Here is a 13,929-nt window from a genome sequence, read left to right as displayed (position 1 = left end):
CTGTTTGAAAAGCAGAAATTAACATATAGAGACTTGTGTGTTTAATACTTAAATAAAACTTCCAGAAACTTTTCACTAGTCAGTGTTATTTACCCAGGACTATAATCATTTCTAATTTGAATTCACTAATCATGTACTTACTTTTTTTGGCTGGAAAGGGGATTCTGCTCTTTTTTCTTCCAGCGCCGCCCAATCGATGGACTTATAAAATGGGTGGCACCTGATGTTCCCTCGCAAACCAAGGCGTCTTCTTGGCTTCTTTATTAGGAGCTAAAATATCAATAGTCAATTACTTGAATACCCCCAATGGAGCAGAAATATGTCTGTGAATGTTACAATACCTCTATACCACTGTTGCTACCCACCATTTTCATAAGATCTTTTAGATTGTCATCCAGCCATGGAGGTATTAAAGGATTATCCATGATGATGGAATCAATGAGTTCCTTTCTGTCGCTTTTGGTAAATGGGGAGTCGCCGGTGGCCATTTCAAAGATGGTGACGCCAAGTGACCACCAGTCGACTGCTGCATTATATGGCTTTACTTGTAGAATCTGAAAAAGAGAGGAAAATATTAACTTGCCAAGTATTTAAATGGTACCACTACAGGCATAATATTAGCAACAAACTTTAATGGATATAGGCGGCCATTGAGTGTATAAAGTAATGCATGCAACCACTTGCTTTCTCTAGCTTGGTTCAGAACTAGGGTTGCCACACAAGTGGTAAATTTAATTCCCCAACCTTCCCTCCCTTACCTGAACTATTTAACCATCCTACCCTGCCTTTTAAATGCTCCATCCCACTCCCACCACATACAGCTCCCCGATCTGCCCATTTACCAACCACAATCTGGCCATCTAGGAGACATTTTCCTATATTTCTTTCTTTTACTACATTTCACATATCTACCGTAATTGCATTTCTCACCTCCGGGGCCATGTATCCCAGGGTTCCGGCCCAGCCAGTGATGGTGTCGTCCTTGAAGACGTTTTGCTGAGCCAGGCCGAAGTCTGAGATTCTAGCGTGGCCTTTGTCATCCAATAAGACGTTGAGGGGTTTGATGTCTCTGTAATAAAGAGATTAAAGGAGTTATACAGAAGAAGGCAAGGGCGGCTGATCTGCAGAGCAACCTGAGTGTGGCCTCTGCTGTAGAATGTTACAGAGATGAAGAAATCTATACTGACCGATGGATGATCCCCTTGCTGTGCAGAAATTGTAGGCCACATATAATCTCTGCTGAAAGGAACCTTTTAAACAGGAAAATCATGGTTAGTCTTTTCTTTTAATAACATGAGCAATAAGTGACTACTAAACTAGTAGAGACAAACTGTACTTTCTTTTTGCAGGTGCAATTAGTATAAAGTTATTTCTTAGTGATATTGTACCATTTACCACACTTGCCACTTACCGTATTGCTCTGATAGACATCCGGCCGTATTTCTCCAGCACATGTTCCATGCTGCCCCCGCTCAGATACTCCATTACGTAGAAGGCATGCCGCTGGTTATACAGAGAAATAGAAAGAGTGAAAGGGAGAAAGAAATAACACAACAACACAGGACAGCACTTACTTTATTAATCACCAGATGGCACAATGATAACTAAAGACTAATAGGATGGGGCATGGAATACTCTGTTTGTATCAGTAATAAATACCATTTCTGTACATGCTGCAGAAAATGAATAAAACATATAATGTGAATATATGGCATCAGCTCATTAATACTATGAGTACTTGAATGATGTTTTGCATACTGTTATAGCTGGAAACCATTGGGAGAATCTCTGTTACTCTGACAGGCCAATCAGATCCCTGCATATATGGCACTCAATGGCAATATTGAACTCATGTTGTACCTGAGTTTGAAAAGCAGCATAGCCTTGGCAAAGGAACTGGCACTCTCTGGAGATCCGGAGAACTTGTGCCTCGCTGACAAGTAAGTTGTAATTGGTCTTCTTTGTCTTCTCAATATATTTTATAGCCACATATGGCTCCCTGGTTTTTAACTTGGCCAACATCACCTGAGAAAGGAAAGAAAAGTCAATATCTGTTCCTGTGCACAAAGATGGAAATATTATTCAGATTTGGATTTTGTTTCTTTTACACATCAGGGAAATTGCGCCCAGAGCTCTCGTTCCTTTTGCTTTCTACCACATTTAGGATTTAGCACCTACAAAAAAAGAGCTCTGCTTAATGGGAACCAGTCACACTCACTTTGCCGAATGCTCCATCTCCCAGCATGGAGAAGAAGCTGTAGCTGGAGACTCTGAGCGGGTCAGGCCTGGAAGGTTGAGCTGGTGGTGGTCTCACGGTGGCGGCTTGTCCTAGTGGGGAAAAAAAATATTGACAACTGTTGGAATAATAATATAACACTTCTGTTATTTTTAAGACACAGTTTTTTGCATTATATACATGTAAATCTCATTCAAAATGTGTCTGTTCATTTTTCTCTAATAGAATTGGAGAACCGTAACGTTATGGAAGCCATTTCCATAGCAGAAAATAACTTCTGTTCTAGTTAACCCTTTAAATGCCAGCTGATTTAAATATTCAGAACTCTTTCCTTTAAGGGCCATTTTCTGGGGGCAACTTTATATTTAACTGGGTATTGTTTTTTCGGACAAGATGAGACTTGCAAATATACTGTGACAACATTCTAGTGTTCCTAGTGGATAATGATACAATATGCAACATGTAAAGTGTTTTAGAGATGCAAAATCAAAATCCACATGAGCAGAAAGAGGATTTTCAAACCCCATAGCAGAAAGAAGTTTTCTTTAGATTGGAGGACCCCAATGTACAATGAATTCCAAACTGCCCCATGGCCTGTATATGGTAACAGCAGACACCCCTCTGATACAGAACTATACATCAATGAATGTGTCACATTTACTGTAACTAAACACAATAATATCTAAAGTGTTATTTCAAAGTTCTGGGAGTCACAAATCCCAAATTACTGATTTTGCTCTCTCTCTCTCTCTCTCTCTCTCTCTCTCTCTCTCTCTCTATAATACACTTCAATGGCAGTGTCACAATGATATGGGGGTTTGCACCTGGGCAAATGTCATGGCTTTTATTACATATGGGGGGAATACATTGAAGTACACTGTTCCAAGCTGCTTTCTGTTTTGCTATTGGCAACTGTGATTGCACCAGTAAATTAGTTGTAGTTGGCAATCCAGTTGGCTGCTAATTTTTGCAATTTTATCAAATATTTAGTCAACAGAAGGAGATAAAACAGCAATTATAAATGGGCACAATTGAGTACAGATCTAATAACCTATAGCAACCAATTAGCAGGTAGCATTTACTGGTCACTTGAAACTTATTCGTTAATATGGATTAGTGTCTATGGGCAAACTTAGTGCCTTTTATTACATATAGAAAATAAGTTCTATATTGCATTAGTGCAATTTCCCATAGCAACCCGACCTTTGCTTTCAAGTTGAAATCACACTATTTCAAGCTGTTTGATGAGTTTTGGCAACTGCACTTGTGCAATAAAGCACCTATATTCATAATTAATCCCTAAAAATGATTGCACCAATAAAGTAGGGTCAACTGGCTATGAAGTGGCCACTGCTGTTTCCAAAAGTGATTTTTTAAGTACCTTTATCACTCTCCTCCCTTCTCCTTTTCTCCTCCCTGCAGCTCTCATCTGGTACCCGCTGCTCCACCAAACTCCTCACTCTCTTCTTCTTGATCTTTTCCTCTTTATTTTCTTCACTTGCTGATCTTCTTCCCTTCTTCTTTGAGGGCCCGGGGTCCGAATTGTAGAACTCTCGATCAATCCTCTTCATTTTTGTTCTCATCGTGTGGATCTCTCTCTTTCTTCCTCTTCTCTCTGTGAAGCTCTCTCGCCAACTGTCTCTTTCCAATGGTCAAGGTCTCATGCCCTGTGTCACTGCATGACGTCATCACCTGGGCACAGGCTGGAAGATACCATTGCAGAGCCAGGGACATATCTCTACCTGGGCACAGGCTGGAAGATACCATTGCAGTGCAGAGCTGGGGGCATATCACTAGAGTCAGTTACAGATACAGTGTTCTCTTATTAGGGTTTTTTTTTTAGGATATTGCAGGGATATTGGATCAAATGGGGTTTGAGAAAAATCATTTTCTTTTTAAACCAGCAGGTTCTGTGATTTATTATATTTACAGAGCCCCCATAGGAACCGCAGCTAGTGACCCCCATGCATTCCCTATGCTGTTAGTTGATCAGCTTTTTTATACTTTGTTTCATTCCATTTGCCCAGTCTGTGTTCTAGATTCCAGAATCAGATTATATATGAAAGTGCATTCATATTGCTTTTAGTCTGCATGGGAAGTCATGTGTTATAAAGGAGCTGCCATAAGCCCAACGTACAGGTTCTCTCTTCCCTACGGAGTGAGGTTCATAAACAGTGAATAAGAGATACCCAACCCACTAGCCCCACTGTTTTGAAATCTAGCCTGGTTTGGGATATTTATATAGATGCAATAGATGCAAGGTAAAGGAATTATATAGGCATTTTTTAGACATGCCACTTTCTGGGATACACTATAGAGTTACTGTATTTAGTAGCTCTTTGGGGCTCCTTGAAAAAAAAATGAATAGACAGTGAAAACTTGACAACTTCTCCCGTGTGCCTCCAGCAACCATGCATTGAGACTGGAATATGAATAGGAGAGGGCCTGACTAGAAAGATGAGCCATAAAAAGGAGCAATAATAATAAATGTGTAGCCCTACAGAGCATTTTTATCTTAGATGGGGTCAGTGACCCCCATTTGAAAGCTAGACGAAGAAGAAGGGGGTAAATAATTTAAAGACTATGAAAAAAAGTTGCTTAGAATTGGCCATTCTATAACTAAAAGTCAATTTAAGGGTGAACAACCCCTTTAAGCACAGATGAGATGTGGTTGTCCTGTATCCAACATTAGCTATAAATGAATATGTAAACCATATGTGTATGGTATGATATGTATAATTGCAATAATGCACTAAGTATTGCGAAACATGGCCAATTGCTGCCCATTTCTGCACTTTTCACACTACGTCAGGGGTCCTCAACCTTTTTTACCCATGAGCCACATTCAAATGTAAGAAGTGTTGGGGAGCAACACAAACACATTTGCGGTGCCAAATAAGGGCTGTGATTGGCTATTTGGTATGTGGCTATGTGGACTGGCAGCTTATAGGAGGCTCTGTTTGACAATACACCTGGTGTTTATACAACCAAAACCTAAATCCAAACCAGGAATTAAAAAATAAGCACCTGCTTTTAGGCCACTGAGAGCAACATCCAAGGGGTTGGTGAGTAACATGTTGCTCATGAGCTACTGGTTGGGAATCACTGCACTACATGGTGCATTGTGACCCAATATGAAATGCCACGCTCTTTTGGGTCAGCAAGTGTGTAATTTTTAGAGATGCACCGAATCCACTTTTTTGGATTCGGCCGAACCCCCAAATCCTTCACGAAAGATTCTGGAATTTTGGTCTAAAAGAAAGTGTATTCTGGGCTATATAAAACCGTTACAGTTGAACATTAAATAGCTCAATAATAGGGAGTCCAATGTTTTCCTCAGCTGGAAGAAAATGTTTAGGGCTCCACAATGATTGGTGGGCATAATATCAGGTTCTGTAGTATTGCCCAGTACAAGCTGTGTGAGAGCAGTGGGCAATGCAGTGGATATACACAGACTGCACAGGGATAGCACAGACAGACAGACAGTAACGTAACTGGAGGGGGGCGGGCCCTGGTGCAGGACGTGCTGCCGGGCCCCCGCCCCCCTCCGCACCAGATTTTTTAACCCGAGATTTAGCCGATGCGGCCAGAAATCTGCAGTGCGCGAGCTGCCGGGGGGCCCTGAGGCGGTGCAGGCCCTGGCCCAATTGCACCCCCTGCTCCCCCGGTAGTTCCGCCACTGCAGACAGACCGTGTGCAGGTCACACTCCCTATACTGTATACGGAGCTGATTATATGATTGTTTTGTATAGTGTCTTAACTCTTGCACTCCCAATTACACTCTGCAATCTTTTTCCATGAAGCTCAGCTGAGGTCTCTGTGATAGAGTCCTGCGCGGGTCCATTTTTTGGGACCCGAACCCAACCCGTACCCGCAATCTGCAATCCGCAACCCGCATTCTTACCCGCTTGGACCCGCTACCCGACCCTACCCGCAAGTACTTATCCACAACCTGGACCCGCTGACCATCAAGAATCAGTAAGTGCTGTCATTGTAAACCGGAAGTGACATCATCGGAAGTAGACATGATCAGAAAAAAAAGGAGTAAAATAGGAAGTGCTGTCATTGTAAACCGGAAGTGACGTCATCGGAAGTAGCCGTTGCCAGAAGAAAGGAGTGAATATCGATATTGAGAAGACCCGCGGCCCGACCCGCAACCCGCAGAACTGCCGACCCACGGGTATACCCGCACCTGGAACTTCTAAACGCAGGTTTTTGCGGGTAACCCGTGGGTACCCGACCTCTGCAGGACTATACTCTTTGACCCCAGCACCTTATAAAACTATTGTTTTCTAAAGCTATCGTTTTATTGTTATTTTATTATCACTGATGTAGCACACCCTTGAGTGCACTTTAGAGGTGTGAATTATATTGGTTGACCAGGACTAGGTCTGCTTGTACTGTGCCAGTGATCCACGTGTACCCAAGCAACTCTCTACAACTCTCGGTACCTTGTGTAGTTCCATGTAGCAAAGGATCCAGTCACGGAGATGGTTTCTTACAGCAGAATAACAGGTTTATTAGCAGCAAACAGTTGCAATGAAGTCATTTACAGACACTTTGATGTCAAGCAGAATAATAATAGCAGAATCCCCTTTCAGAAGGGAAATAGGTAGGATATAGGTTACCATGCTCCTGGGGCAATTCCTCCCATGAAGTAGAGCTTTGTGCGCAGGGATACTCAGCCTGGGGTCTTGCATCTAGGCACCCTCACTGGTCCTCCACTCACCCACTGAAGTCCCTGCACTAGTGGTGGACTCACCACAGGGTCCTGACCCCACTATTTCTCCTCGTTGGAGCGGAAGCTGCTCACTATCTTCCCTGAGCCTGCCTCTTGCTCCTAGAGCAACTATGACAAACTTACTAGCACTACTAGCACTATATTTCTAATGTTTACCAAAACTGCAGCCTTGGGCCTGTAACACCTCCCAGAGAGCTGAGGTCCAAGGAAAGACATGGCCTGTGCACATGGAGCTAAACCCCTTTATATTTTTACATACTGCCACCTAGTGGTCAAACCTTCAATTAATCTGGACCCAGGAAAAGGGACATAGCTGCCTGGGACCACTTAGGAGTCCAAATACAAAGGGGGACTGCCTGAGTTGCTACACCTAAAACTCAGGGTCCCTACACTAATTTTTCTATTCAGGCTTATTGCTATTTATCTTGAGTCTCTCATTCGAACCACTGGCTGGTTTCTAGGGTAAATTGGACCTACTCTGGGACCTACCCAAACCCAGAAGGCTGCTGAACAAAAGCCAGTGGTGTAACTACCATACTACAGTCCGCAGGAGAGTCCAGACCACGGCACAGAGTCAGCTGTGTAGTTGTCCCCCTACCCAGCCTCTCCTACCTCTTAAACTGTGCCCTACTGGTGGTGGGCAGGCAGTGAGTGTGTGCGAGGGGGTCAGAAATCACAACATTTGTGAAAGATGAAGACCAACTGCAAAGTCAAACTAACAGTTAATTTAGAGGTTAACTCTTTCTTTTCAGATAAATATTAGAAGTCAATTCCAAATCTGCAACACAGATGAGACCTTAATAAATCTATTGGTCAACAAATTCTGCCAATGAAACAATCCTTAACTCACACTCTCACCATTGGTTGAATTAGCACATGTTTATACATGTGAGCAGTAACGCCACGCCAAGGCTTCAACCCTGTTACTGGCACGCCGGGTGTAACGCCTCACACAAGACAAGACAAACGTGACAAACAAAGACAACAAACGAGGATTAAACTGCACGTGTCTATGACGTCCCACCCTTTGCTCATTTGAATAAAACTAAACTTAAACCAGGACAAGGTAAAAAAAAACCCCCATCTTACTTCAGACAGGGAAAAAACCCTTGACCTGGATTTCTACTTAAGTGATCAGAACTATAGAACTATATATAAAACTAACAGGGTATAGGATCTATAGACATGATGTGCAGGAAGACAAAGCAGTCTGAGATCTTATCATCTGCTTGCCTTCTCGTTACACCCTTATCCTTTCATATCTCACATTCACTCACCATTCGCTCACATATATATACCCACCTTATACTTACCTGCCCTGTACCACATGAGTGACTGCGCCTGATGTTACCAAGGAAGGAAATGCAGGAGATGATACGGCCTTGAGCAGCAAATGGAGATAATGTTGAAGCCCACAGATATGCCCCCTGTCCTCTGATCTTATGTACCTATGCTAGATGGAACAGCATGTTATCATGACTGGCTGGATCACACACTCACATACTCACTTACTCCAGCCAGGAGGAACTTAGGAATGAAAAGCCAGAGATGATATTGTTGTCCCCTGATGTAGCTTCATCTTCCTTGGACTGGAGGAACGGCAGATTCCCATCATATGGAACAAAGACCTTTGCTGATGGCTGTTTGGAAAGCAGAAATTAACATATAGAGACTTGTGTGTTTAATACTTAAATAAAACTTCCAGAAACTTTTCACAATTGAGTGTTATTTACCCAGGACTATAATCATTTCTAATTTGAATTCACTAATCATGTACTTACTTTTTTTGGCTGGAAAGGGGATTCTGCTCCTTTTTCTTCCTGTGCCGCCCAATCGATGGACTTATAAAATGGGTGGCACCTGATGTTCCCTCGCAAACCAAGGCGTCTTCTTGGGTTCTTTATTAGGAGCTAAAATATCAATAGTCAATTACTTGAATACCCCAAATGGAGCAGAAATATATCTGTGAATGTTACAATACCTCTATACCACTGTTGCTACCCACCATTTTCATAAGATCTTTTAGATTGTCATCCAGCCATGGAGGTATTAAAGGATTATCCATGATGATGGAATCAATGAGTTCCTTTCTGTTGCTTTTGGTAAATGGGGAGTCGCCGGTGGCCATTTCAAAGATGGTGACGCCAAGTGACCACCAGTCGACTGCTGCATTATATGGCTTTACTTGTAGAATCTGAAAAAGAGAGGAAAATATTAACTTGCCAAGTATTTAAATGGTACCACTACAGGCATAATATTAGCAACAAACTTTAATGGATATAGGCGGCCATTGAGTGTATAAAGTAATGCATGCAACCACTTGCTTTCTCTAGCTTGGATCAGAACTAGGGTTGCCACACAAGTGGTAAATTCAATTCCCCAACCTTCCCTCCCTTACCTGAACTATTTAACCATCCTACCCTGCCTTTTAAATGCTCCATCCCACTCCCACCACATACAGCTCCCCGATCTGCCCATTTACCAACCACAATCTGGCCATCTAGGAGACATTTTCCTATATTTCTTTCTTTTACTACATTTCACATATCTACCGTAATTGCATTTCTCACCTCCGGGGCCATGTATCCCAGGGTTCCGGCCCAGCCAGTGATGGTGTCGTCCTTGAAGACGTTTTGCGTAGCCAGGCCGAAGTCTGAGATCCTAGCGTGGCCTTTGTCATCCAATAAGACGTTGAGGGGTTTGATGTCTCTGTAATAAAGAGATTAAAGGAGTTATACAGAAGAAGGCAAGGGCGGCTGATCTGCAGAGCAACCTGAGTGTGGCCTCTGCTGTAGAATGTTACAGAGATGAAGAAATCTATACTGACCGATGGATGATCCCCTCGCTGTGCAGAAATTGTAGGCCACATATCATCTCTGCTGAAAGGAACCTTTTAAACAGGAAAATCATGGTTAGTCTTTTCTTTTAATAACATGAGCAATAAGTGACTACTAAACTAGTAGAGACAAACTGTACTTTCTTTTTGCAGGTGCAATTAGTATAAAGTTATTTCTTAGTGATATTGTACCATTTACCACACTTGCCACTTACCGTATTGCTCTGATAGACATCCGGCCGTATTTCTCCAGCACATGTTCCAGGCTGCCCCCGCTCAGATACTCCATTACGTAGAAGGCATGCCGCTGGTTATACAGAGAAATAGAAAGAGTGAAGGGGAGAAATAAATAACACAACAACACAGGACAGCACTTACTTTATTAATCACCAGATGGCACAATGATAACTAAAGACTAATAGGATGGGGCAAGGAATACTCTGTTTGTATCAGTAATAAATACCATTTCTGTACATGCTGCAGAAAATGAATAAAATATATAATGTGAATATATGGCATCAGCTCATTAATACTATGAGTACTTGAATGATGTTTTGCATACTGTTATAGCTGGAAACCATTGGGAGAATCTCTGTTACTCTGACAGGCCAATCAGATCCCTGCATATATGGCACTCAATGGCAATATTGAACTCATGTTGTACCTGGGTTTGAAAAGCAGCATAGCCTTGGCAAAGGAACTGGCACTCTCTGGAGATCCGGAGAACTTGTGCCTCGCTGACAAGTAAGTTGTAATTGGTCTTCTTTGTCTTCTCAATATATTTTATAGCCACATATGGCTCCCTGGTTTTTAACTTGGCCAGCATCACCTGAGAAAGGAAAGAAAAGAGTCAATATCTGTTCCTGTGCACAAAGATGGAAATATTATTCAGATTTGGATTTTGTTTCTTTTACACATCAGGGAAATTGTGCCCAGAGCTCTCGTTCCTTTTGCTTTCTACCACATTTAGGATTTAGCACCTACAAAAAAAGAGCTCTTAATGGGAACCAGTCACACTCACTTTGCCGAATGCTCCATCTCCCAGCATGGAGAAGAAGCTGTAGCTGGAGACTCTGAGCGGGTCAGGCCTGGAAGGTTGAGCTGGTGGTGGTCTCACGGTGGCGGTTTGTCCTAGTGGGGAAAAAAAATATTGACAACTGTTGAAATAATAATATAACACTTCTGTTATTTTTAAGACACAGTTTGTTGCATTATATACATGTAAATCTCATTCAAAATGTGTCTGTTCATTTTTCTCTATTAGAATTGGAGAACTGTAGCGTTATGGAAGCCATTTCCATAGCAGAAAATAACTTCTGTTCTAGTTAACCCTTTAAATGCCAGCTGATTTAAATATTCAGAACTCTTACCTTTAAGGGCCATTTTCTGGGGGCAACTTTATATTTAACTGGGTATTGTTTTTTCGAACAAGATGAGATTTGCAAATATACTGTGACAAGTGTTATTACAAAGTTCTGGGAGTCACAAATCCCAAATTACTGATTTTGCTCTCTCTCTCTCTCTCTCTCTCTCTCTCTCTCTATGTGTATATATATACATAATACACTTCAATGGCAGTGTCACAATGATATGGGGGTTTGCACCTGGGCAAATGTCATGGCTTTTATTACATATGGGGGGAATACATTGAAGTACACTGTTCCAAGCTGCTTTCTGTGTTGCTATTGGCAACTGTGATTGCACCAGTAAATTAGTTGTAGTTGGCAATCAAGTTGGCTGCTCCTTGCAATTTTATCAAATATTTAGTCAACAGAAGGAGATAAAGCAGCAATTAAAATGGGCACAATTGAGTACAGATCTAATAACCTATAGCAACCAATTAGCAGGTAGCATTTACTGGTCACTTGTTCAAAAAACTGATTTGTTAATATGGATTAGTGTCTATGGGCAAACTTTGTGCCTTTTATTACATATAGAAAATAAGTGCTATATTGCATTAGTGCAATTTCCCATAGCAACCCGACCTTTGCTTTCAAGTTGAAATCACACTATTTCAAGCTGTTTGATGATTTTTGGCAACTGCACTTGTGCAATAAAGCACCTATATTCATACTTAATCCATAAAAATGTTTGCACCAATAAAGTAGGGTCAATTGGCTATGAAGTGGCCACTGCTTTTTCCAAAAGTGATTTTTTAAGTACCTTTATCACTCTCCTCCCTTCTCCTTTTCTCCTCCCTGCAGCTCTCGTCTGGTACCCGCTGCTCCACCAAATTCCTCACTCTCTTCTTCTTGATCTTTTCCTCTTTATTTTCTTCACTTGCTGATCTTCTTCCCTTCTTCTTTGAGGGCCCGGGGTCCGAATTGTAGAACTCTCGATCAATCCGCTTCATTTTTGTTCTCATCGTGTGGATCTCTCTCTTCTGCGTCTTCTCTCTCTGAAATCTCCTCACCAACTGTCTCTTTCCAACGGTCGAGGTCTCATGCCCTGTGTCACTGCATGACATCATCACCTGGGCACAGGCTGGAAGATACCATTGCAGAGCCAGGGACATATCTCTACCTGGGCACAGGCTGGAAGATACCATTGCAGTGCAGAGCTAGGGACATATCACTAAAGTCAGTTACAGATACAGTTTTCTCTTATTAGGTTTTTTTTTGGATATTGCAGGGATATTGGTTCAAATGGGGTTTGAGAAAAATCATTTTCTTTTTAAACCAGCAGGTTCTGTGATTTATTTTATATTTACAGAGCCCCCATAGGAACCGCAGCTAGTGACCCCCATGCATTCCCTATGCTGTTAGTTGATCAGCTTTTTTATACTTTGTTTCATTCCATTTGCCCAGCCTGTGTTCTAGATTCCAGAATCAGATTATATATGAAAGTGCATTCATATTGCGATGTGTGAATGGGAAGTCATGTGTTATAAAGGAGCTGCCATAAGCCCAACGTACAGGTTCTCTCTTCCCTACAGAGTGAGGTTCATATACAGTGAATAAGAGATACCCAACCCATTAGCCCCACTGGTTTGAAATCTAGCCTGGTTTGGGATATTTATATAGATGCAATAGATGTAAGGTAAAGGAATTATATAGTCATTTTTTAGACATGCCACTTTCTGGGGTACACTATAGAGTTACTGTATTTAGTAGCTCTTTGAGGCTACTTGAAAAAAAAATGAATAAACAGTGAAACCTTGACAACTTCTCCCGTGTGCCTCCAGCAACCATGCATTGAGACTGGAATATGAATAGGAGAGGACCTGCCTAGCAAGATGAGTCATAAAAAGGAGCAATAATAATAAATGTGTAGCCCTACAGAGCATTTTTATCTTAGATGGGGTCAGTGACCCCCATTTGAAAGCTAGACAGAGTCAGAAGAAGGGGGTCAATAATTTAAAGACTATGAAAAAAAGTTGCTCAGAATTGGCCATTCTATAACTAAAAATCAATTTAAGGGTGAACAACCCCTTTAAGCACAGATGAGATGTGGTTGTCCTGTATCCAACATTAGCTATAAATGATTATGTAAACCATATGTGTATGGTATGATATGTATAATTGCAATAATGCACTAAGTGTTGCGAAACATGGCAAATTGCTGCCTATTTCTGCACTTTTCACTCTACGTCAGGGGTCCTCAACATTTTTACCCATGAGCCACATTCAAATGTAAAAGGTGTTGGGGAGCAACACAAACACATTTGCGGTGCCAAATAAGGGCTGTGATTGGCTATTTGGTATGTGGCTATGTGGACTGGCAGCCTATAGGAGGCTCTATTTGGCAATACACCTGGTGTTTATACAACCAAAACCTAAATCCAAGCCAGGAATTAAAAAATAAGAACCTGCTTTTAGGCCACTGAGAGCAACATCCAAGGGGTTGGTGAGTAACATGTTGCTCATGAGCTACTGGTTGGGAATCACTGCACTCCATGGTGCATTGTGACCCAATATGAAATGGCATGCTCTTTTGGGTCAGCAAGTGTGTAATTTTTAGAGATGCACCGAATCCACTTTTTTGGATTCGGCCGAACCCCTGAATCCTTCACGAAAGATTCTGCCGAATACCGAACCGAATCAGAACCCTAATTTGCATATGCAAATTAGGGGTGGGAAGGAAAAAACATTTTCTACTATTCAGTTACATTGAGAA

The 13,929-nt window shown here is 41.8% G+C and overlaps 3 protein-coding genes across 3 annotated transcripts; all 3 read right to left on the bottom strand.

Annotated features, from left to right (window-relative positions):
- Positions 1 to 330: 330 nt before the first annotated feature.
- Positions 331 to 1,430, bottom strand: LOC121395362 (ribosomal protein S6 kinase beta-2-like). Its single transcript, XM_041568711.1, has 2 exons — positions 931 to 1,430; positions 331 to 554 (listed from the first exon to the last, which is right to left on the bottom strand). The coding sequence occupies exons 1-2, from the start codon at positions 940 to 942 to the stop codon at positions 333 to 335; spliced, it is 234 nt and encodes a 77-aa protein (XP_041424645.1). The 5' UTR covers positions 943 to 1,430; the 3' UTR covers positions 331 to 332.
- Positions 1,431 to 1,707: 277 nt separating this feature from the next.
- On the bottom strand, positions 1,708 to 3,863 carry LOC121395724 (protein kinase C epsilon type-like). Its single transcript, XM_041569999.1, has 3 exons — positions 3,618 to 3,863; positions 2,219 to 2,328; positions 1,708 to 2,025 (listed from the first exon to the last, which is right to left on the bottom strand). Exons 1-3 carry the CDS (start codon positions 3,817 to 3,819, stop codon positions 1,792 to 1,794), a joined length of 546 nt encoding a protein of 181 aa, XP_041425933.1. The 5' UTR covers positions 3,820 to 3,863; the 3' UTR covers positions 1,708 to 1,791.
- Positions 3,864 to 6,472: 2,609 nt separating this feature from the next.
- On the bottom strand, positions 6,473 to 10,483 carry LOC121395361 (protein kinase C delta type-like). The gene is made up of 4 exons (XM_041568710.1): positions 9,805 to 10,483; positions 9,548 to 9,686; positions 8,983 to 9,171; positions 6,473 to 8,887 (listed from the first exon to the last, which is right to left on the bottom strand). The coding sequence occupies exons 1-4, from the start codon at positions 9,885 to 9,887 to the stop codon at positions 8,747 to 8,749; spliced, it is 552 nt and encodes a 183-aa protein (XP_041424644.1). The 5' UTR covers positions 9,888 to 10,483; the 3' UTR covers positions 6,473 to 8,746.
- Positions 10,484 to 13,929: the final 3,446 nt, after the last annotated feature.

Source organism: Xenopus laevis, chromosome 7L, assembly GCF_017654675.1.
Source record: "Xenopus laevis strain J_2021 chromosome 7L, Xenopus_laevis_v10.1, whole genome shotgun sequence".
Classification (NCBI taxonomy): domain Eukaryota; kingdom Metazoa; phylum Chordata; class Amphibia; order Anura; family Pipidae; genus Xenopus; species Xenopus laevis.
The sequence above is the reverse complement of the archived record's forward strand: the minus strand, read 5'-3'. Positions and strand labels throughout refer to the sequence as shown.